Below are 22,731 nucleotides of genomic sequence, written 5' to 3' on the forward strand. Positions count from 1 at the left end.
CAACAAGGTACGATTGGCCTTGTTGATGGCCTCGTTACACTGCCGGCTCATGTTCATCTTGGAGTCAGTTATGACTCCAAGATCCCTCTCTCCTTCTCAGCAGCTCGGAGGCACACTCCCCAACCTATAGGTGTGCTGGGGGTTCCTCCTTCCCAGATGGAGTACCTTACATTATCTTTATTAAATTGCATCCTAGTTCTCTCTGCCCATTGATCCAACCTGTCCAGGTCAGCCTGAATCTGCTCCCTGCCCTCCGGTGTACTAACTTTGCCCCATAACTTGGTATCATCAGCAAACTTGGAGAGGGTGCTCTCCACACCCTTGTCCAAATTGCTGATGAAGATATTAAATAATATTGGTCCGAGGACCGAACCCTGCGGGACCCCACTGCCCACCTCCCTCCAGGCCAAGAAGGAACCATCCACCACCACTCTCTGGGTGCGGTCCCTAAGCCAGTTGGCCACCCACCTGATCGTGTAGGCATCCACTCCACAGTCTGCTAGCTTCCTAATGAGGATAGGGTGCAAAACTGTGTCGAAGGCCTTCCTAAAGTCCAGGAATATGACATCACCCTTGCTCCCACGTCCAGGCAGTGTGTGACCTGGTCATAGAAGGCTACAAGGTTTGTCAGGCAGGATCTACCTGTGACAAACCCATGCTGGTTTCCCCTCAGCATCGTTTCCCCTGCTGGGCCAGCACAAATGTGTTCTTTGATTATTTCTCTAGCATTTTCCCAGGAATAGAGGTAAGACTGACTGGTTTAAAGTTACCCAGCTCATCCCTTCTCCCTTTCTTGAAAATGGGCACCACATTGGCCCTTCTCCAGTCCTCAGGGACCTGGCCGGAGCACCACGAGTGCGCGAACAGCTGTGCCAGTGGCTCAGCTATGACACTGGCCAATTCTTTCAGCAGCCGTGGATGGAGGTCATCCGGGCCTGCTGACTTGTACCCATCCAGCTGCTCCAGGAGCTCCTTACCTATTTCAGAACTAACCGTAGGTGGACTGGTGCCATGTGGACATCCATCAATGATCGAGGTGGGGGAATTGGCTTGGTCGGTACACAGAAATACTGAAGCAAAGAACTCACTGAAGAGCTCTGCTTTTTTCCCCGCGTCAACCACCAACTGTCCTGATTTGTCCTGCAGGGGCCCTATGTTGCTCTGAGCTTTCCTTTTGCCTGCTATATACCTGAAGAAGGACTTTTTATTGTCCTTCATTGTTGAAGCCAGCCTGAGCTCAAGCCCCGCCTTGGCCTGTCTAACTGATTCCCTGCAATAGTGCGCCAGGGAGATATTCCTCCTCGGTGGCTGCTCCCTGTTTCCATTGCCTATGCATCTCTTTCTTTGCCCCCAGACTCTCCTGGAGTTCCCTGTTCAGCCAAGGGGGCTTTTTTGTCCCCTTACCTCCCTTCCTACATAATGCGATAGACTCTTTTTGAAACCCAAGGATCACTCCCTTGAGATACCTCCAACCCTCCTGGACCCCCATTTGCTCTATGTCCTTGAGTTGCATCCCCTCACTAACTAGCCTTCTAAGCTTGCTGAAGTTGGCCCTTCTGAAGTCCAACACCTTAGCCCCACTAGTTACTTTACCCACCCTTTGCTGGATAGTGAACTCAACCAAGTGATGGTCACTATCTCCCAGGCTACCATGAACTCACATGTTCCCCACAAGATCATCCCCTGTTGCTAAGACTAGGTTAAGCAAGGCGCTACCCCTGGTGGGACTAGACACCACCTGGGTTAGGTGGAGGTCCTGCACATAGTGCAAGAACCTCCATGAGTGGCTTGTTTTAGCTGTCTGCTCCTTCCAGCAGATATCTGGGTAGTTTAGATCTCCCACACCCACCGCCTTCCTTGCCTGTGTGGCGTCTGCTAGTTGCCAAGAGAATACATCATCTAGCTCTTGATCCTGATGAGGAGGCCTGTAGTAGACCCCCACAACCAAGTCCTTTTCCCCTGGCCCCCCCGGATCCTGACCCACAATGCCTCGGTGTTCCCCTTCTCCACCCCCACCTTAACGGTGGAAGACGTATACTGCTCCTTAACATAGAGTGCTACCCCCCCCACTTTTTCCCCACTCTGTCACGCTTATATAACCTATACCCCTCAATGCTTACCGCCCAGTCATGTGTAGAATCCCACCATGTCTCGGTTAGTCCAACTAAGTCATACTGGGTGCTAGCAAGCAAGAGCGTGAGCTCCTTCTGCTTGTTCCCCATACTCCTGGCATTTGTATAATGACATTTTAGTCCCCCAAAGGGGGCTATTGGTGCCCCTGTGCCTTGATGGTGTGTGTTCCCTTTATTACTTACCTGGTGCGATCTGGCGCCTTGTTTGTGGCTTACCAACCCTGGGCTCTCTTCGACCACCAGTTCCCTGACCCTCGTCGAGCCTAGTTTAAAGCTCTTCGGAGGAGATCAGCCAACCTGCGGGCGAACAGATACTTACCTCTGGGAGACAGGTATAACAAGAGCTTCAAAAGTGATTGGAGAATCTGATTTTTTTTTTGAGACAGTGTCTGTGGGTAGAGACTCATAGCTGGGCCCTGTGTGATTCTCTTCAACACACTGCTAAAAAAACCTTCGGTCTGAGTCCCCCCAAGACATCTTCAACTCGCTCACCTCAGGTGCCGTGTCCACCCCACATCCAGTTGTACCGCGCTTCGTGCAGACACTGCAGCCGCACATTCTGGAAGGCAGCAGGAAGCCTACAGATTTGCATGAGCAACTCTCTTCCAATATGGGTGTGTCCAGATGAGCACGAACGTGTGATACGTGGTGCTGCAGACCCATCTACTGTGCCACAAACCGCACATGCAGGTGTTCTTCATGCTGCTAGCAGCATGGAGGGGATGGGGAGGTGGAGGGGGTTTGACCCCCAGGAGATGTGTCAAAAACATCCCACACCAACAAAAAGCTGGGCAGCACACATGGCGGCAGCATGTGCCACCCAAGTCTGGAGTCTGGCTGGCCAGTCACACTCCAGTTGCCAGCCAGGCTTCCTGCCACAGCTGCAGCCCCAGGAGACCCCCAGGACAGGCTGCTGGGGCCAGCACAGTTGCTACTGTACCCCGCTTGGGGTAATCTGCTGCGAGGCACATGTGACATGGGCATTCCCTGGGGACAAGCAGCTGTGACACAAAGGAAAACAAACTTGTCCCCTGGGAAACAAATGTCTGTGCTCATGTGACTATGTAACAAACCTACTCGTAGCCTATCAACTTTGGACATGCACCTAGGAAATGAAGAGCCCTTGGTTCTCATCCTTGCTTACTGGCTTGTTGTGGTATTTTGCTGGGCTAAGAGCCATAACTACTAGACTATTGGGCTAAAAGGTAGCTGCTACTGTCCCTCTGACACTCCCATTTTGGTGTCAGTCACTGCTCAGGTTCATTTCTTGTTCATGCACTTGGGATCTGTGCAGATTTTTTGCCCTCTCCAAAGAGCAGCAGGAGCATAAGGGAGTGAGAGCAGCCTTCAAATGTCTTGCTGGCTGCTTTGGTTTACTCCTGAACAAGCTCAGAACAAGGCTGCACAGAGGGTATTGTACAGAACTTTTCAGACTACAACAAGCACCTACATGAAAGTTGAGAAACTGAGGTGCCCAAGTCTCTTTCAGGATGTTTGGTGGGGGTTGACTAGGAGGTGGCTGCTTACTGACTTGGGTGCATAAAAAAAACAGAAGTAGCACTTTGGGCCTTAGAGACTTAACGGTATTTGTATCCTTGCCTTTAGCAGATACATCTACAGAGCCACCCCCTTTTTCCCCAACTTAAACAGTATTCCAGGACTTACGTTGTCTGACCCACTTTATTTTGGCTGTTGACAGAGACTATTTTGACACTGACTGAAGAAATTGTACAGATAAAAACTGAAGCTGCAACAAGCTAGAAGTAGAAAAATATACTATATGTAGATATAAAGGATTGTTCAACAAATTAACATTACAAAATTATTTTTTTCAGAAGTCACTTAAAATAAAAAAGTTGCAATCCCATTCAATTAAACCTTTACATTCTAGCCAAAGGTTTCGTTCCTGATACAAATGTTGCCTCTCATTGCTGTCAGGTAGGTGAGTGGAAAGGAAAACTTATCTCTTGGCCCCTTGCTATGTGCAACATGGCTCACGCACTGCAAGCTCTGATCCATGCAGATTGAAAGAAACTAAATCCTGACCTACTTCTGCAGAACAGAGCCATATGAATTCCCCTACTGCCCATGGCCACTGCTGTGATGGAGCTAAATGGAAGATCACCGAACACTGAAACCTGATTCTCTTTGCACTGTTTCTGTTCTGAGCCCCACACAAATGATAGAGCCAGCCAGGCCTGTCCAGCCCTGAAATCACATCAGCTGGATCAAAACAGCATTTTACTCCACTATCTTAACAGATCAGCTGCAGCTGAGGCTTCTCTAACACTATTTTGCAAAGCACTTGACAGAGGGCACATACTGTATGCAGTGCATGGGCTGGACTTGGTGCTGCGAGCAGCGCAGGGAGTTGGTTTGATGTGTGTTCTGCCAGCAGTGCCCCCACCAGACCCACCCTGACCAGGCCCCAGACTGTCCACGAGCACTGGAGCCAGCACACGGCGCTGGGCTAGTCAGGAGGCCACATGTAGCCCATGTCCCAGACCCAATGTCAACTGCAGTGCTGGGTCCAACCCACACACTGCATGCAGCTTGCACACTGTGCTGGCTTCATGTGCACAGCAAGCCCTGGGGTGGGTGCATGCTGCATGTGGTTTGGGGAACTAGACTTGCGGTGTGCACTGCAAGTGGCGCAGGGGGCCAGCATGGGGCCTGCGATAAACTGCCAGGCCGGCCTTATATGTTCTGGCCCTGGAGCCAGTGGGCAGAGCTGGTCCAGCACAGGTGCCTCATGCAGTGTACAGGGTCAGTCTAAGACCCACAGGCTGGATCCAGCCTGCAGGATGCATGTTTGACGCCCCTGCTTTAAACAGATTGGACAGGGTCCATGTGTTCCCATTTAAGATGTTTTTAAACAAGCCTGGTCATAGCCCATTAAACCTCAAATCTTTGCTATAGGACAGTGGCTGGCAACCTTTTCTGGCTCTGGCCCAGAATGGCTCACCTCAGGTCAAAGAAGGGTGGGTACTAGGACCTGCCTCCAGATGGTTCATCTTCCCGCTGTGGTATGGAGAGCGCCCACAGCATTCCCACATCCACAGGATGGACCCAATAGTTCTGGGGGGATCATAGGTTGCCAGCCTCTAGGGCAGGGACGGGCAATTATTTTGGGTGGATGGCCGCTTAATGAATTTTGGCAAGCCATCAAGGGCCGCATGACAGGCAGCCAGTAGCAGATAAATATTAATTTTCTAAATTTTTTAGGGGCCCCATAGGACGGACAGAATGGCCTGGTGGACTGCATCCAGCCCACAGGCTGCATTTTACCCACCCCTGCTCTAGGGGGATAGAATCATCACCCCCTGAGTTTTACAGCATAGGTGTGACTTGAATGTATTGGCTAGTAGTAACCATGCTATCCTGACTATGAAAATGTATTCCATTCCACTTAAACAATGAGACTTTGATTTGAAATGCAATTGAAAATAGGGCAAGAGAGACTAAGGAAGTTGGGCATTTTGAGACAATTCAGATATAAAAACAGGACCACTGTTCGTACCATCCAGGTAAAAAAAGGAGCAGCTATGCCACTAGCATGAAAAGTCACTAATCCAGTCAGCAAACTGGCTTCATTTTACATAAGCACCTGCTAGACATAGATATTGGCATCAGTGTTTTACAGTGAGTTAAGAACATCCTTTGAAGACACTGGTACAGTGTATTACATTGGCAATTGCAGAACATTTGTTTTCTGCAAGATCCCACTTAACTAGAAGCAGTGAATTAAAGTGCATATTTCATCATGAGGCCGTTGGAATGTCAACTTGTTCACGCTGCACTCCACACATCTTCCGGTTTTGTCCGCACCTAAGTAGGTGTGATAATGTTTGCCATAGTTCTAAGTGTTAAACTGCACCCCCCTACACTGATTCTCTAACACTGACCGCAGCAAAACACATGTTTTCAGCCTTGTGTAATTAAATGTTTCCCTGTTGGTTCAGGTCCTACCTGGAAAGAGTACAGTTGAAAAGTTTGAAGGCTTCCAAGTCCTCATTTGTTATTCCTGCACAAACAATTCCCACTCCCTCCCATAGAATATACCAGTAGATGTAAAAAGCCTCAGGCTCTGTTTAAAATGTGCAAATTAAATGTTGGAAGAGAGTCTCTGTCTGCACAATTCTGAGAACACAGATATCTGGGTGTGACTCAGTGATTTAAGGCAGCCTGCGAAACAGATACAGCTTTCAGTTGGCAGGTGAGCACAGCATCATGGACACTGTGAAACAACAAGTCTCTCGTGATGGATTTTTCAAAGAACTTAAGTCTTGTCAGATCATCAACAACAGGGCCTGCAAAACAAGGACACTGAAATCAGCACACATGTGTATCTCATCTTCTATAGTTTTTGTTGAGGTTGATTAAGCAGGAGGAAGCTTGTAGACTTCCCAGCTTCAAATTCTGTGCAGAAAGCATTTAAGACAAAGATGTAAGCTAAGTACCAACAAAGCTAAGATCTAAAATACGCAGTTGAACAGTTATGAAGATGCATTTGTGTTGTTTAAAATCCTCAACCTGCCATACAACACTTACAACAATCCTCAGTGGAAAAATGTTAAACTTACAAATGTCAGAAATTAGAAATTTTAAGCCTCATCCTCCTCTCACTTAGGCCAGGTGAACTTTGTGGGATGACTACAAAGGGAAAGGGTCCCTAACTTGAAACCCAAGAGCTGTCCCACTGATTTCAGATCAGACTACTCAGGGCTTGATTCTGCAAAATTCAAGTCAACAGCAGAAGGGTCAAAACCTGGGACAACTTGGACTTGGCACTGGTCTAGTAACAGGGAAGTCTCTCATGGACTAGGAATCGATTCTTCTCACACATTATTTTATGTTGAAAGTGCCCAGAGACTGCTGTGACAGGTGACAGTACAAATCCCATAGATGTATAGATAAAGGCTGCAAATGAATCCTCACAAAACTCCACAACTTACCACTGCAGCCAGATATGTACACACCAACCCCAATTTCTTCGTATTCTTTTATAACCTGCAACAGTATAAAATCCAGGTTTAGTTTGTAGTAGCATCTCAGAACATGTCACAATCACGTTGACCTAAAGAAAACTACAAAATGGTTTAAGGAAGCATTCAATTACTTCAGCCTTTTCCCTTTAACAATGGCTCTTACATAATGCCTCCATTGCCCTAGTTTTTACTTCATTAATTTGAGAGCTGAATATTACAAGTTACCCAGTACCTGCAAGAAGTTATCGAAAGTGCACATTAACATTAGTAACAATTCAGGTTGGACATGAGGTTGTCTCGATTTGAATCTGAATTAGCATCTATCTCCTGTGCACCTACCTCCTACACTACCTGCCTTCTTACTGTCCTGCATAAACATTAAATGTACTTCGGAGGAAAGGGAACATGAAAGATGCCTTGTACCGATTTTAATGTTTTTGCTCCAACTGAATCCACAAAGTTCACTGGTGTAAAGTCCAGAATTAGAGAGTGAACTTTTCCCATTGGCTCCATAAAGTGCTCGAGTTCATCAGGAGATGTGTCTTGGGCATTAGCATCAGCAGATGCAAACTTTCCATTTAGGGGCAGCTCATCATTTGCTATTTCATGCTTTACACTTGTTTCCACATCACTGGTCTGTAAGAGAAGACAAAATCTCTGGTGCTTAATGACAAATAGATGCACTTACAATATTGATTACTTACTCATAATTTCCTTCAGCTCCTCATATGCGGTATAGCTTCAAACCATTATATAAAACTGGCTTTATAAACACATGCATGCATGCTTTCATGTTCACTACACAATTTAGTTTCCAAACCCACTGCGCTAGATTCTGTTTCATCTATTGGCCATTTAAGCCATTTAAACCCTATTCCACACCACTTTACTACCTAAAAAACTAGTAATACAAAAGTAGTTGGGTTGTTGTCTTCTTCTTCCCCGCTCCTTTCTTGCGGCATTGCCCTAGAGCTATGATTCTCATGCTTTACACAAGTAGGCATATTAATAGGTTTTCTGAGACTTGCGCAGGGTGGAATGGGACTGCATTTAAGCACCTAGTAGCTGGAATAAGAGCCGATCCGTTCTCTGTAGATGCTAACTGTACATAGTAAGTGCAAGTTAACCAAGTTGACCTATGACCTCAAGGTGTATGACAGTTTTCCTCAAATGCTAACATTCGTTTATCTGAATATTTTCCACCTCTGCAGCTTGGTAAACCAAGTAGCTCCACTTATCTGACAGCTTCACAGGCCACGCTGTTGCTGCTGCCACCATGTTTAGCAATAAAAATCTCTGGGGTCAAAATCTTCTAAAATAAGAGCCTAAAACAGGGCTCCCAAACCCAACACCAGGCACCTGCAGACATCCAACAACTGCCACTGAGGACAAAAATGTGAATGTAACCAGACTGCAAGTTTATCAGACAGTACTTGTTATCACTGCCTGAACAAACTGCCTCTTCCCTTAACCAAGCTGGGACCAGATATTTCATGGGTTGCTATTATGAGTAAATTTTTTATTAGACTGCTGTAGGTAGGCTTGTGCTCCTAACTGGTACTAAGACTCTCTCAGGGCCCTGGCTGGTGGGTCCTGCCCATGCTCAGGGTCAAACTGATCACCAGAGTTGGGATCAGGAAGGCATTTTGATCCAGGTCAGATCACTGGGTGGCATGCGGAGGGTAGTCATCTAACTGATCTAGGCATTGGCAATGCCCTTGCCTGTCCTGAGGTCTCTTCCTGAGGTCAGGGGCAGATGCAGCCAGGGTGCAGTGGCATAGTTGCACCCTCTTTCCAGACCATGCTGTGGGAACAGCAGCCAGGGACCGTTTTTTTTTTAAAGTCCCTGAAGCAGGTAAGAATGGGCTCCTTAGCAACCCCTCTCTTCTCCAGGAGAAGACAGGAGCTCCAAGACAGCAGCAGCAGTGGACGGGTCTCCCCTTCCTGAGCCTAGAGGCCCAAGTAGAGAGGGTGAGGGAGGAAGGCAGAGGAAGTGCCACTGAGCGTAGAGAGGATGGGAAAGGGAGCCAGGAGCTAACCATTCGTACCTGATTTGGAGACTTAAAAAAGGCCCTGGAGTTGTTCCTGCAATGTGCTCCTAGTGGTGTGGAAGGCTGGAAGAGAAGCACCTGCGGCTGCTCCCTCACTTCCCTTTCTAAAATCTGTGGTATACTGTGCCTTTTTTTAATCCTGTGCTTTGTGTCTGTGTTGTGAGGGGAGCCAGAATGGATGCGCTAATGGACCCTTTGGATAAATGGTCGCCACTGAATACAAGTGACTGGACCTGATAGCCAAGGAGGTCACTCCCAATCCTATGTTCCTCTCTTAATCCCCCATCTGCTCAAATCACTCCAGATGCAACTTCCATGGGTTTCTCCACTTGCCTCTGGAGACAGGGAACTAGGTTAAAAGGGCACAGACTTGCTCCTGCATGGCAATACCTCTTTTCTAGATCTCATGAAACCCCAGAGGAAAAATTACCTAGTAGTGTTCTAAGTGATCCTCCAGTATGCCAGTGTATTTTGTGAACAGTTAGTCTGTGCTGCGCAACACACATGTCTACGCCTTCCAGCTGTAACAACAACCTTGCATAAATGATGCCAAAGATGCTAACACAGTTGGGTAATATAACATTTACTGAAGTACTTACAAGCTTCAGGACGGCTTTCTTCTTGAATTCATCTGCCTGTTTCATTTCCCTGGCATGCCTTTTCTGGGCTTTCTTCCTTGCAGCCAATATGGCACAAGGGTCAACTCCAGTCTACCACATAAAGGAAAAGCATAATCAAATGGAATTCCAGCTGTTAGGATGGTACTCTATTACTAGAGTGTCAAATCCATCACTTTATTAAACAGCAGCATAAATGTTCATTTTTCAGGGATCTTCCAAGGAGAAAAGTAAGCAGCAAAAACCTTCAGAAGTTTCATGACAACAGGAGGAGGAGATAGGCCACATTTCTCTCTCTAAATTAGGCAGTGCCATGCCATGTTTTAATAGGACACTGAGTGCAAGGATTTATGGAGGGGGCCGGGAGGGAGAGCAGTGGTTTTGGACATATTTGACAATGCCACTTACTTTTGTGAAAATAAAACACCGCTCACCTCAACATGGAAGCTACAGAACAATGCGGAAGAGTTTATTATTTGCCCTGCCTATAGTTGTGGGCCTGATGCTATTCCCTCCACACCCCAAACATGGCTGAATTCTCTGGGTGGGTGACATAAACCTTTATGTAGGTAGTTTGTTGCTACAGAACAGCAGGGAAGTTTGTGAAGGGCACTGCATACACTTCAGCATCTAATGGATACACTTCAGCATCTTTCACATTTTGGAAGAATTCCCACCTCCCCAGGGAAATGGCAGCTCCTGCTGGAAGGGATGATGTTTTGTAAATGGGGCTGAAAGATAGTGCGCAGAAAACTTAACCTTAAAGTATGTCAGAGAGAAGTTCCAGTTTTCAAAGGATCTTAAGGGATTGTTGTGCTCACCTTTTTCTTCAGTGCATTGAGGTATAATTCACTATTGGCAAAGTAGAGTGAGGCATTGGCCTGGAATATTTTTATTCCTGGACATTCTTTCACCTAAGGAAGAAAAGATTACAATACGTAAAATTAAATTAATTTGTATGTGTCACCTACATGGTCCCAAGAACAATCATTGCTCTGCTGCCCAAACTGCAGGTTATGCCTCAAACCACAAAGTATGAGTATTTCATACTGCAGATGTCAATAATCATCACAGAGACCAAAGGAACAGCGGTGCCATTGACAGCCAATGGACAGAACCCCACAAATAAAGGAAATGGAGGTACGCATGTTGCACATGAAGAGAAACAGTCCTGTCACTGCTGGTGTAAACAAAGGAAATGTGAGTAACCAGAAATTCCACCTGCTCACAGTGATGATTAAAATATTGCGCGAGATCAGTAACATTTGCACTTTTATTAATAACAACGAAAGGTGCTATAATAAAATTAAATTAAGCATTTGTAGAGTACTTGAAGGCTGCTATGAGCACCCTATATTAGAAATCACATGGCTCTTGAAGTGTTCTCTTCCCTACCTTACTACTGATTTTATTAACTCATTATGTTTTCATTAATTTCTGGACCAGCTTTGGGATGCCCTCAGCTACCCCAATAGAAAACCTCAATGAACTCAAGTTTGTAATATTTTAAGTTCTTTTGTTTCTATACATCTGCACAGATGTTTGATTACTGCTTTGGTTTTCTTAACAGCCCTCTCTGTAAATAGTCACAAGTGTGTCAACAGGCACCTGGACTCTGATACTTTAAAATGAAATGCCCTGGCCCACAGCCCAGGTCTGTCATATCATAAGAAGCCCGTACGTGTGTTTAATATTTGGTGGAAGGGAATGCTGAACACATCTCTGTGTAGATATGAACATGCCTACATAAATCTTTTACTTTGCCATCACATTCAAAACTTAAATCTTGGTGGTGCGTCCATAATTTTTAGGTTCCAGCATTATTCTTCTTTTATGATGGTTTGTAGGAGATGGTTACTGCGTGATGTGGGGGATAGGGGCCTTTGATCAAATAATAAACAGATTATTAAAAATAAATCTAGTCATAGATAATTCATAAACAGGAAAAGAGGCAAAGTTCATAGAACAGATAGCCTGCTTTGACCAGTCCATTCCACTTACATTCTTAGGTCTGTAGATTTTCATTAACACAGCTAAAAAGAGATCATGGAGCTGGTCTTGCATAAGTTCTCACTTTGTTGTGGTATTAGTAACAGTTTGTATATAAACTCTATTATCATAAATGAAGTATAAAAACATACTCTGAGGAGATCTACCTCTAAGTCAGTGAGCTTTTCATGAAGTACTCTCCATTACATACCATACCACTCACACGGTCACATGCACAGGTATTACAAAAAAACCAAAATAGTTTCTATTCTTAAAGCTAAGTGTGTTTTCCCACCTGCCAACGTAAACTTAGCCCAGAAGAATGCAAGAAAGAACTCGAGTAGGTACAACATTATGAAGTGAAGAACTTCCAGTGACCTGACTACTCCAACACAATAATTTATTATAATCCCTTAATGCAGGAAAACACATTCCTACCTCTTCATATGTGTCGACGTCACAGTAAACGTCTGTGTTGGGAATCTGACCAAGGATTCTGTATTGTGGACTGGAGGGAAATGGAAGCAAAAGGTCACATCTTACGAATCACAGAACAGAAAAGAAAAGCAAGCATTAAAAATAGGTTTTGATCTGTACCAAATGTGGTTATTGTACACTGGCACCAAAGAAATATGTTCTGAGATTTTGGTGCAATTTGCAGTTAAGAACATAGTAGAGAGTTCATCTGGTGACTAAACAATTACTAAAACAGTCTGTTTGAATAAGAAGGTCACTGTGAAGCAGTAACACTGTCAGATAATCTCTAGCTGAAATGAGCAGGCTAAATGGTGCAACTCACCAGCACAAGTTTCTTCCAACAAGTTACAGAGGTAAGTTCTCTTCTGGTTTAAACTGGTGCAGCATCACTAACTGCCATGGAGTTATGTTAGGTCACACCAGCAGAGAAAGTGGGCCAGTTGCAGAGGATCATCTGACTCTCAACTGGAAGGGCTGGAAGAGGAACACTTGCAGATTCCAAGGAAGTGATCACACTCAATCTTTGCCAGCAATGACCTGACAGTCCTTTATCAGGCAACATAGGAGCAGGTGTCTAGAAGGGACCACCTTAGTCACTGAGTCCAGTTCTATGCAGCGAGAGGCAACCATGTAATAGAGCAGGAGATCAATGTGCCACCAGTGTTTTGGTCCTTATAATGGCAGGACATTTGTTAAGTAAATTATGCTCAGAGAATCCTAGGAAGTGGACCATGCCCCAGGCTACATTTAGAAGGGAAAAGCCCACAATGATCACTGCCAATCTGACCTGAGGGAAAATTATTTCTTGATCCTGAATCTAATGATCAATTTAACATTGAGCATGTGAGAAAGACCCACCAGCCAGGCACCTGCAATATCTCTCAGAATAACTAGAAGAACCAGTGTTATCTATCCATTCATTCTTCTAGCTTGAATCATCGTCTGTCAGGGCATCCCTGGTCACAATTGGCCAGAAAACAAAGACATTTTTGTTTCACAAAATACTTTGAGGTTTCAGAATATGGTTACACTCCAAACTGGAATTAAACCGAGACCTTTAGACCTTGATCCAAGTGACAGCCTTAAACATTCAGCTACTGCTGTAGCATCTCTTTCTCTCCTCTATATCTTTTAATGAAAAGCCTTCCCTACCAAAGCTTTGTTGAGACTGATACATGCCTATAAACAATTTCCATCTTGATGAATCAGCAATTTTTGACACAAATTCCCACCAGCTCCACTTCCATCAAACACTCAGCCAGTGGCAGCACATGACATGACTTCTGCTTAATCAGGACAGTATTTGCATGCAGTCCATTTTAGGGGAATGCACCTGACCAATGCCAGTTAAGCTAAGCATTAAACAGGATTGAAATGCTGAGCTCAAGGGCTTTAATATAAAAATCATCAAAAACAGATGTAGAGAGGATTAAAATACATTAAATACAAAATCTGCTGTTTAGTTTTGGGATTTCATTTCACCACTGATTTTTGACACACTTTATCTGGGGTCTTCCATGGAAATTCTGTTCTTGAAAAAACAGAACTGGTCCCTTGATCAGGACCAAAGGACTCCCCTGTATGACCCCATCAAGAGTCTACCATGCTGATGAAAGTGGAACAAGTTCTAGTTATTTCTACCCATTTAAAAAACAGAAACAAAGAGTCCAAGCAGAACATTTTGAGAGAGAGAGGCAGTCTGACCTTTGTGTTCGGTAGATAATGGTTATCATTGCAAATGCCACAGCGGTAAGCAAGCCGTAATCTAGTCCCAGGAAAACAGAGGCCAGAAAAGCTATAACCCAGATGGCCTAAATGGCAAACAAAAGGCTTGTTTTAAAATATATTAAGTGCTTTGTTAACATGACTCATGTTCCTATGTAGGTGATACCACAGTTCAAGATTAAGTCATATTTTAACCTTTCTGCTGACTGAATACTACCCTATCCCCTGAAAGGGGCACATACATTGCCTTGCATGTTTGTATCATAATTTGGAAAGTGACTTGTCAGTAAAAATACTGACTCATTTTCTTCTAAAACACATTCATTATAGGGCAGAAATTCAACCTGTTATGCACCTGGTCACGTACAAATGACTGATGTGATGGGTCTGCATGTAGATCCAGCAAATATTAATACTGTATTGAATACTCAGGATGATCTTACATTGTTTACACAGATAATGATTAAGTGTCCAATATCATCCAAATGCACTCGGAGGGCAAGGATGGACAAAGGACTCAGGTACAGTGTCATCTGTCCCCGTTCTCTGTCCTCAGAGGAGATGAATCATAATGCCAGATTCAAAATGGATTAGAAAAAATTCTTGGAGGAAAAGTGTATCATTAGCTATTGTTCATGGGAGCTGGGGATACAGCCTCTGAATCAGAACTTTCTAGACCCTAAATGCTGGAGGCTGCAAGTGGGAAAGGAACAGTGGAAAAACCCTGGTCATACTCAGTTCACTCTGCCTTCAGCACCCATTCTCTGCCACTTGCCACTGGGCAAGATGGATCTACGTTCTGACCCAGTACATGACAGCACTTATGTTCTTATGCCACCTGAGTGACAGGGAATCAGGAAAGGCCAGGGGACTGGGGACAGGAAACAGGAAGTGAGAAGCTTACAGCTCACTATGGAAGGAGGGAGGTCTGTGACTTCATATGGTGTCTCTCTCATACTCGGGGTCTCCCTTGGAGCAAGTCTGAGCCAGCAAAGTCAGTGCTGAATGGTTTGTCACATTCATGTGGCATCTGTCAGACTGGCTTGCATCACAGCTCACCACTGGCTGACCTGACACAGGTGCTTTGCACCGGAGGAGTCTCAGCCCCACAGTTGTTACGTACATCCAAGGATGGCTCCTACCCAGTTTTGGGTCTCCAATCCTGCACAATGGGCACACAACCGAATGGTCTCAGGCACACCTCTAACTCTCACTAGCAAAAAGAAGGAATACTCCCCAGCAGCCACTGCTGTGCTACCCAACTGCACAGCCCTGGCTCAGGGCCGGGTAACAATTTAACCAGCTACCAGTACATCAAAGAGCTGGTGAGGCTTCTTGTGTGTCATTCCCAGCCCTGAGCTACTGTCAGGTCTGGTGGTAAAGGAGGGGACTCAGTAAAGAGACTTATTATCCTTGTTACTTTGGGACACCTGTAGGAACCAAGGTTTCTATTCATGTTCAAACAGGCCTCTAGCATGTTTTCTGTAGTACTGTGAAGACCTGTTTCTACCTACAGCTGAACATTTTCAATGCTTGTTGAGAGGCAGTCTCTGCCATTGACAAGTTTGATCACCAATAGACCATTTTTCCAATATACCTGAAGCTGTAACTTCATGTGTACTACACCTGCTTGTAAAGTCTCTACTCTTCTGTCTGGTCTAAGAGAAGTGAACCCTTGCTTTTTTAAAAAGTAGGAATAGAAAACACTGAAACATGCATCCTGTCACATATTATTCACTTACCAGTTCGATCTTACTGGTTCTCCAGAAATGTGGTATGTCGGCAAACTGTTTAAACATTCCTTTCAGATTCACCATCACAATCGCAGCCAGCACCGTCTAGGAACATATTGTGTGACAGTTCAATTTTACCCTTGGAAACTGTCATTGAAAAACAGCTTTAAGGCATTCTAAAAGCCTGCATTTGTACAACTCACACTGTTGAAGGGAATTCCCCTGAAAGTCTGTTAAATGCTTGTTTCCTTTCATAAACATCATTTTGGGTAATTCTCTGAGGGTATCTGAGGGTAATGTTGCCTGGAAGTGACTTCTGTCACTGCAGAATATGCATACTCCCAAGTATTAATTCAAATAAAGTTGTAGAAATCCCACACTACCTTATGTCCATTCCCATGAGCAACTATTTAAACATACCTATTAGTTATTAAGTAGAGAATATAAATCAGTGGGTTGTATAATCACCCATACTTGATCCATTTCAACAGCCTGTTTCTCCCTTGAGCTCTCATTCCTGAACTCTGATGTCCCATATATAGCAGAAGTATTGAATGGGCTAATATTTTCATTTCTCAGGAGGAAATGTGTCATCTACACTGGCTTGCATGGAAAACAAAATGAGTGTTCCAGCTCCTTTGCTCCTGGCTTTATATTACAGCATAACTTAAATCAATAAACTGAAATGGAGCATGAGGGCCCAAAAGCTACAAGCTGCTGAACACTTCCTCAGATCCCAGGGACCTTAACCAGGGTTCACTCCTTGCAATACTAAAACCTCTACTGGTTCACTCATTCAGATACAGATTATACAGTGGTTAAGCACTGGCTAACTGATTCCTGCTCTGAAATGCATAACATCTGTAAGGAGAGTTCCCATACCTGTGGTAGCGGTTCAAAGAGGTAACCAATAGCCACAATGACTAAAAGCACCATGATCGAGGATAGTGTACCTGCAACCTGAACAAAGGATAGAAGGAATAACATTTCTGAAGACTGAAAATGGTGCAAAGTCACAAGCACCACCTGGATTTAACACCCCCCCAGTGGACTTTTCAAAATAACGGTCATTCAGGTGAATTCCTACCCCTCCTTTCTGCTCCATCGGTTTTTTAATTTTCAAATATTATCTGTGCTTCCACCACAACCCTGGCCAAAACAGAATACCGTGGAGAAATGCTGTTCACTCTCTCTGACTCAACCCAAGCAGGAAGTCCTGGAAATCTTATAAAGCAAAAGGCTCCAGTTCTGGACCCTGAGATTGCAAGTCTTGTTTGGCTTAATCATTTGGATCTACTCACTTGTGTTTTTCCACCAGTGCTTTCTTGAACAAGGCTTCGAGACATCGAGCAAGTGATTGGGAAGCTCTGGAAAAAGGATCCTACGGAATTACATATTCCCAAGGCAATGAGTTCCTATTCATATGAGAAAGCAAACCAAAAAAAAATAAAATCCATATGAAACAGTTCCACAAAAGATGGTGAAGGCTACTTCTGTCTACTGCTCTAACAACATCTGATTATAACACTCCTACTAAGGCTATTAACCTTGCTCTGATGGATCACACACAAAGACACATGTTGATTCACACTGAATCACCCATTAAACAATATCTGGAGATGTAAAGGGTTGTTTTTCATCTTTTACATGGTGCAATGATGAGTCATGACTTGAATTATAAAGTGGTAAACATGTACAGTTACATAATTGTCTGTTTCCAGGATTCTTCTACCTCTGGGTTAACTTTATGACTAGCACTGAGATGATATGGAAAACCTTTTTATTTTATAATACTCTGATAAAGAATAAAATATTATCTGTAACTGTTTATTAGAAGCTATGAAGTATAGAACAGTGATTAATGAAGCTAAACACATCAGGGAAAAATCCATGGTTGGCAGGACAAGGATGAATATATTAAGGATATCAACTGTGGGCAAAGTAATGGAAAAGCTGATAAACAATTTCACTAATAAATAATTAAAGGTTAGGAATATAATTAACATCAATTAACATGGTTTTAGGGAAAACAGAACGTCAGAGAAGCCTGATTTTATTCTCTGATGAGATGTCAAGTTGTGTTGATAAAAGTATCTGTATTGATTTAATATAATTAGTATTTTTGTAAGATGTTTGACTTAGTACATCAAGCCTCTTGACATTTTGTTTAAAAATTAGCACTATACAGTATCAATAAAGCACAGGCTAAATAGAACACATAATGCTAGCAGAGCTAAATAAGTTGTCCATAGGGAATCATCATTAATGGGAACATTTTTAGTTGGGTTCCCTGGGGACTGGTACTAGGCTTGATGTTATTTAATGCTCTTATTGATTATCTGGAAGTCAATATAAAATCAACACTGATACAGAGTGCAGATGACACAAAGACAGAAAGTAGTCAGAGATAAAGAGGACACAGCATTTGGGCCAATTCATGCATACAGCCAAACGTATGCATGCGTATAACCCAACGTTATACATCTACGAATATAGAATGAGATACTGCATCTTGCAGAATGTAATGATGCTGCAAAAATTAAGGGGTCACAGTGGGCAAGTCTGTCCACATGAGTCACATTCTAGGTCCAAAAGGGCTAATATGATTGTTAGCAGCAAAAACAGGGGGGTAGATCAGGAGCAGAGAAATGATTTTGGCTGTATAACATACTATTGAGCCAAAACTAAAATGTTGTGCTCATTTCTGTTTCCCCTGTTTGAAAAAGGACTTTGAAAAATTGGCAGTGGTGCAGAGCCATAAACTGTGTCAAGTGAGGGAGAAAGTGTCTTGCAACAAATATCTAAAGAGCTCCATCTATTTAGTATAACAAAAAGATAGCTAAAGCAGTGATTTAAATTACTGTGAATAAGTATCTTTTACAATGGAGGAAAATTCTGGCTATTAAAGGACACTTTAATTTAGCAGAGAAAGGCATAACAAGGGCCAGTGTTTGGAAGCTGAAACTAGCCAGATTTGGATTAGAAATTAGGAACAAATTATTAAAAGCAAGAATAATTAGTCTCTAGAGCAAAACTACCAACTGAACCATTAGATTCTCCATCTCCCAGCATCTTTAGAATCAAGACTGGATGGGTTTCTGGAAGATGCACTCTATCTAAATTCAAGTTTTTGAATTTAACATAAGAGTACACAGGTGAAATGCAATGCCTGTTGATACATACAAATCAGACTGGATGAACTAATGGTTCATTCTGGCTTCCAGCTCTGTGATACTAGGAATAAAAAGTATGGCAAAACAGAGAAATCTTCTATTGTGTTTGGAGCCTGTTAGCTCAGGGTGGAATCCAAGCCCTGCTGTGGCTACAGTTCTACTTTAAGTCAATGAGCCTGAGGTTTAACCTAAGGATTCTGAGGAAATGTCAGTAGGTTCCAGAGAGAGGAGTCCTGCACTAAGAGTGGCCCTTATCCTAAGAAGCTGAAGTAAGAGGGCCTCAACAGATTAAGAGAATCAGCACAGAACTTGCAGGCCAGGAGGAAGTGACGCTAAAGTGGTTTTAATTTATCTTTGTGCCCTTCTGAACCTGGGCTATTTTAAGTTGGAGAAGCCCCAGGGTGACTCAGACAACTCTGCAGCCCATTTAAGTTACAATCATGTCAAGGGCCTCAGCTTTGCCTAGAAACTCTGAAGTGCTGTGACCCCAACTATTGCCACAACAGGGCTTGGATTCCACCCTGTGCCAGCAGGATCCAGTGTAACCTTATGCACAGCCTGGTCAACCCATGTCATGCACTGAATGTCAAAACTGATGAGGGATCCTCAGAGATCTTGGCTTCCACAGACCTAGGGGATGTTTTCATGCATGGGGACTGAGGCTTTCTGGCCCCTTTTTGCTTTCATGGTCCTCTCAGCAATCAGGCTATAAATTAAGGGACCGAGAGACTCCCATTATCTTAAAGGACTTTGGGCCAAGCTCTTGGTTTATAAAGTGCTTCTATGGATATTTTTGTGTTAAAGTTACCTGATTTCCATCAACAGTGTAACCATGTTTAAGTGCAAAGATTTTGGCCATTGATACAGCCATGGAAAAGCCAACGATTGCTATTGCTATTGCATCTATAAATACTTGTTGGATGATTCCCATATCAGGTATTGCCGGGGCCCGTAATCTAGAAGATGAAATGACAAAGTTATTGTAATACAATGGACTTGCGAGTTGCAAAAAAATATAATTTGAATAAGGATAATTCAGGATAGTTCATTGACCTTACCCTTTAGGGATATTCCCAACAATATGCACTCCATAGGTGTCAGAAAGATTCATTCCGGCTGAAACTCCAGTACCAATTATTACCTAAACAGCATACATGAAACTCATCAGGAGATATATGGAATATTTATATGCAGACCTATATATTTATACAAATGGGCTGAAAATGGAGACTCCACTCTGAAGAGCTAACAAAATGAATCAGAACCAACTTACCACAATGATCTCCATAGGAATAGGAACTGGTAACTTGTTCTTAAAACGCACATTGATTTCCTTGCCAATTAGTAGCAAAACAATGCACGTTAATCCAACAACTAAGGCTGCAATGTTGGTGTCTGTGATGTTTGAAAACACAGCATATATACTCTGCAAGACAATACAATGAAAATAAATTACTGGTATGCAGCTGCTTTATAGCTCTTCTCAGAAAGTGGCCATTGGGGTACCATGACATGCACTATGATTTATCTGAATTACTACACAGTAATGAAACAAGACCCTCACATTTTAAAGGAAATAAAGAGGATTTCCTTCACTTTGATTATTTTTACTTTTAGCCAGAAATATCAAACAGGAGTGTGAAAATGGAGCCAGTACTAATCCACATATGGAGGCACATATATATTTATTATGTACCTTTTAGGACCAAAAGTTGCAATATCAGACTTTGTATAGAAGGGACAAGAATATTAAGCAAAACTTAATCATGGATAAAAATTAAGCAATGGATAAATAAGTCCCCACTAACCATATAACATAGCCTTGAACTTTTCACATATATTTGATGCTGACAGCTAATGAAGTACAGTAATTAGCTTGCCCCTTTCGATGTCCTCCAACACTCTCTGGCAAGTCATATCAGTTTAAAGCTGCATAATCAGTGTTAAAGTTATACAGCTGCTGACACAACCAAAAAGGTTACCATGGCAATAGATTCCTTTTGGTTGGGTAAAAGAGATCTTGCAAAGTTGTTGATGAATTTATCCAAAAAAATTTTTAATTTTTTAAAGTTAAAAATGCTTTTAAAGGAAGTATTGCCTTGAAATGTGAATCACATTAGATAAAAAACATGCCTACAAGAAAAAGCAAGCTCCAAGACTTCCTTAAATTATAAAACAGACCCTGTGCTTTGAAGAAAGCATTCTTTCTTTTACCATTTTTTTTAAAGTTAGGCTACTGATACACATTATTACATCAGAGCTGGTTTCAGACCTCGGTTCAGTCCCTGGTCCCAGCTGACAGTCAGTTGATTGTGGGCACCTGGCTTTCAACATGCTCCCTGTACACCCCTGCCTGAGGAACTGGCACCTGTCATAGGGATGTGCAGGCAGCAGATCATGGCTCTGCCCCAGTGCTGTCCCACCCTGTGATCCTGATTCCAGCCCTGGCCCTGGCCCCGCCTGCCTGCCCACCCATCCCACTCCTGGATGTCCCTCCCCACAGCCCCATCCTGTCTGCCCAGCCCCATGCCATGCCTGCGTGAGTCCTAGGGCCATTTTTCATGGAGACCCCACTTACCCACTCCATCCAGTGCCCCTGGCGGTGGGTGCAGCATGGATGGGCTGGGGTGCTTGGGCAGCGGGGCCGGGTCTGGCAGCAGTGGAAGAGGCTGGCAGCTGGAAGCAGTCACCACTGAGGGGGATGCTGGGAAGCAAGTTCAGACCCACTGTGCACCAAGGGGCAGTAGGACTGACTGCACATGGCTGGGCCAGGAGGGGCTGAGGGACCCACCACAGGCTGGATAAAATCCCTTGGTGAGAGAGATCAGGCCTGCAGGATGTATTTTGCCCATCCCTAGAATATTTTTTAGGTATATTGCCCCAGAATATAATACACAACCTGTTTTTGAAAAAAAATATTTTTCCAGAGTTATGGCTGCATAGAGCAGGGACAGAGCCTAATCTTCAACGGACTCATCGTCCTTTTCCTGCTTAACTAAAGCTCAAACCCTAGCTTCTGATGAAGACTGGGCTCCACAGGTAGATATATAATTCTGAAAAGAGCTAGATAGCTGTGAAATAGGAGGAGAGAGACAAGAAGCAGCCGGCAGACAGCAAAACTGCCCTAAGAAAGGTTAACTTGATTAGTGGAACATCAAGACCATTAAAAAGGAGAGACTATTGTTAACACCTCTGCAGTGAAGAACAATGAGCCATAAGTCAAAAGATTCCCTCAGCTGCCTGAATAGTAGTGCCACAGCTGCTGCATTGTGGAGCCGGAATCAAAGCATGGTGCTCCTATCCTGGGCAAAAATCAGCTTCCTCACTTAATACATACATTCCAATCTTGGGGGTCTGATTTTGGGAGAAAAGGTTTGTGTTGTACGTGAGATAATACACTATACATGGATTCTTGGAGAAGACAATTAGGGTACATGCAGTATTGGGTCAGCTAACGTTATGAAACATCAATACTAATATCAAGTAGCAACTCCTTACACTTATATAGTACCTTCCAAAAATCCAAAAACTTTCAGTTTCCATCACAGAAATACACAGAAACTTTAAATAGTTATCTCTGTGGTAACAGAGTGTAACTATTTAAAGAGTATAACTATTTAACAGTATCCAGCAACATGACAATCTATAAAGGAAACTACTTATTGCTTAAATGAATTTCATATGTAATGATCAGAGCTGAGACCTGGCCAGGGTATGGGGCAAAGACTCAACGTTCATAATGTGTGCTATGAGATCACTAGCAATGTATTTACTGTCATGCCCTTAGGTTTTAAATGTCAAAGAACAGCATCTCCAATGGCATGGTGGCCCTTAGAACCACAATTA

At 43.6% G+C, this 22,731-nt stretch overlaps 1 protein-coding gene across 3 annotated transcripts in view; it reads right to left on the bottom strand.

Annotated features, from left to right (window-relative positions):
• Positions 1-3,793: 3,793 nt before the first annotated feature.
• Positions 3,794-22,731, bottom strand: part of SLC26A5 (solute carrier family 26 member 5) — a 42,865-nt gene continuing 23,927 nt past the window's right edge. For all 3 annotated transcript variants that reach the window (XM_059725847.1, XM_019487482.2, XM_006261258.4), the window contains exons 7-19: positions 20,159-20,311; positions 19,944-20,026; positions 19,694-19,841; positions 17,014-17,127; positions 16,595-16,672; positions 15,722-15,817; positions 13,959-14,065; positions 12,216-12,285; positions 10,610-10,702; positions 9,771-9,881; positions 7,544-7,756; positions 7,088-7,142; positions 3,794-6,442 (exon numbers count right to left, since the gene is read on the bottom strand). In XM_059725847.1, coding sequence (XP_059581830.1) covers positions 6,300-6,442; positions 7,088-7,142; positions 7,544-7,756; positions 9,771-9,881; positions 10,610-10,702; positions 12,216-12,285; positions 13,959-14,065; positions 15,722-15,817; positions 16,595-16,672; positions 17,014-17,127; positions 19,694-19,841; positions 19,944-20,026; positions 20,159-20,311 — 1,464 coding nt within the window. In that variant the 3' untranslated portion in view covers positions 3,794-6,299. The remainder of the gene's footprint in view (positions 6,443-7,087; positions 7,143-7,543; positions 7,757-9,770; positions 9,882-10,609; positions 10,703-12,215; positions 12,286-13,958; positions 14,066-15,721; positions 15,818-16,594; positions 16,673-17,013; positions 17,128-19,693; positions 19,842-19,943; positions 20,027-20,158; positions 20,312-22,731) is intronic.

The sequence above is a fragment of the Alligator mississippiensis genome, chromosome 4 (genome assembly GCF_030867095.1).
Source record: "Alligator mississippiensis isolate rAllMis1 chromosome 4, rAllMis1, whole genome shotgun sequence".
Classification (NCBI taxonomy): domain Eukaryota; kingdom Metazoa; phylum Chordata; order Crocodylia; family Alligatoridae; genus Alligator; species Alligator mississippiensis.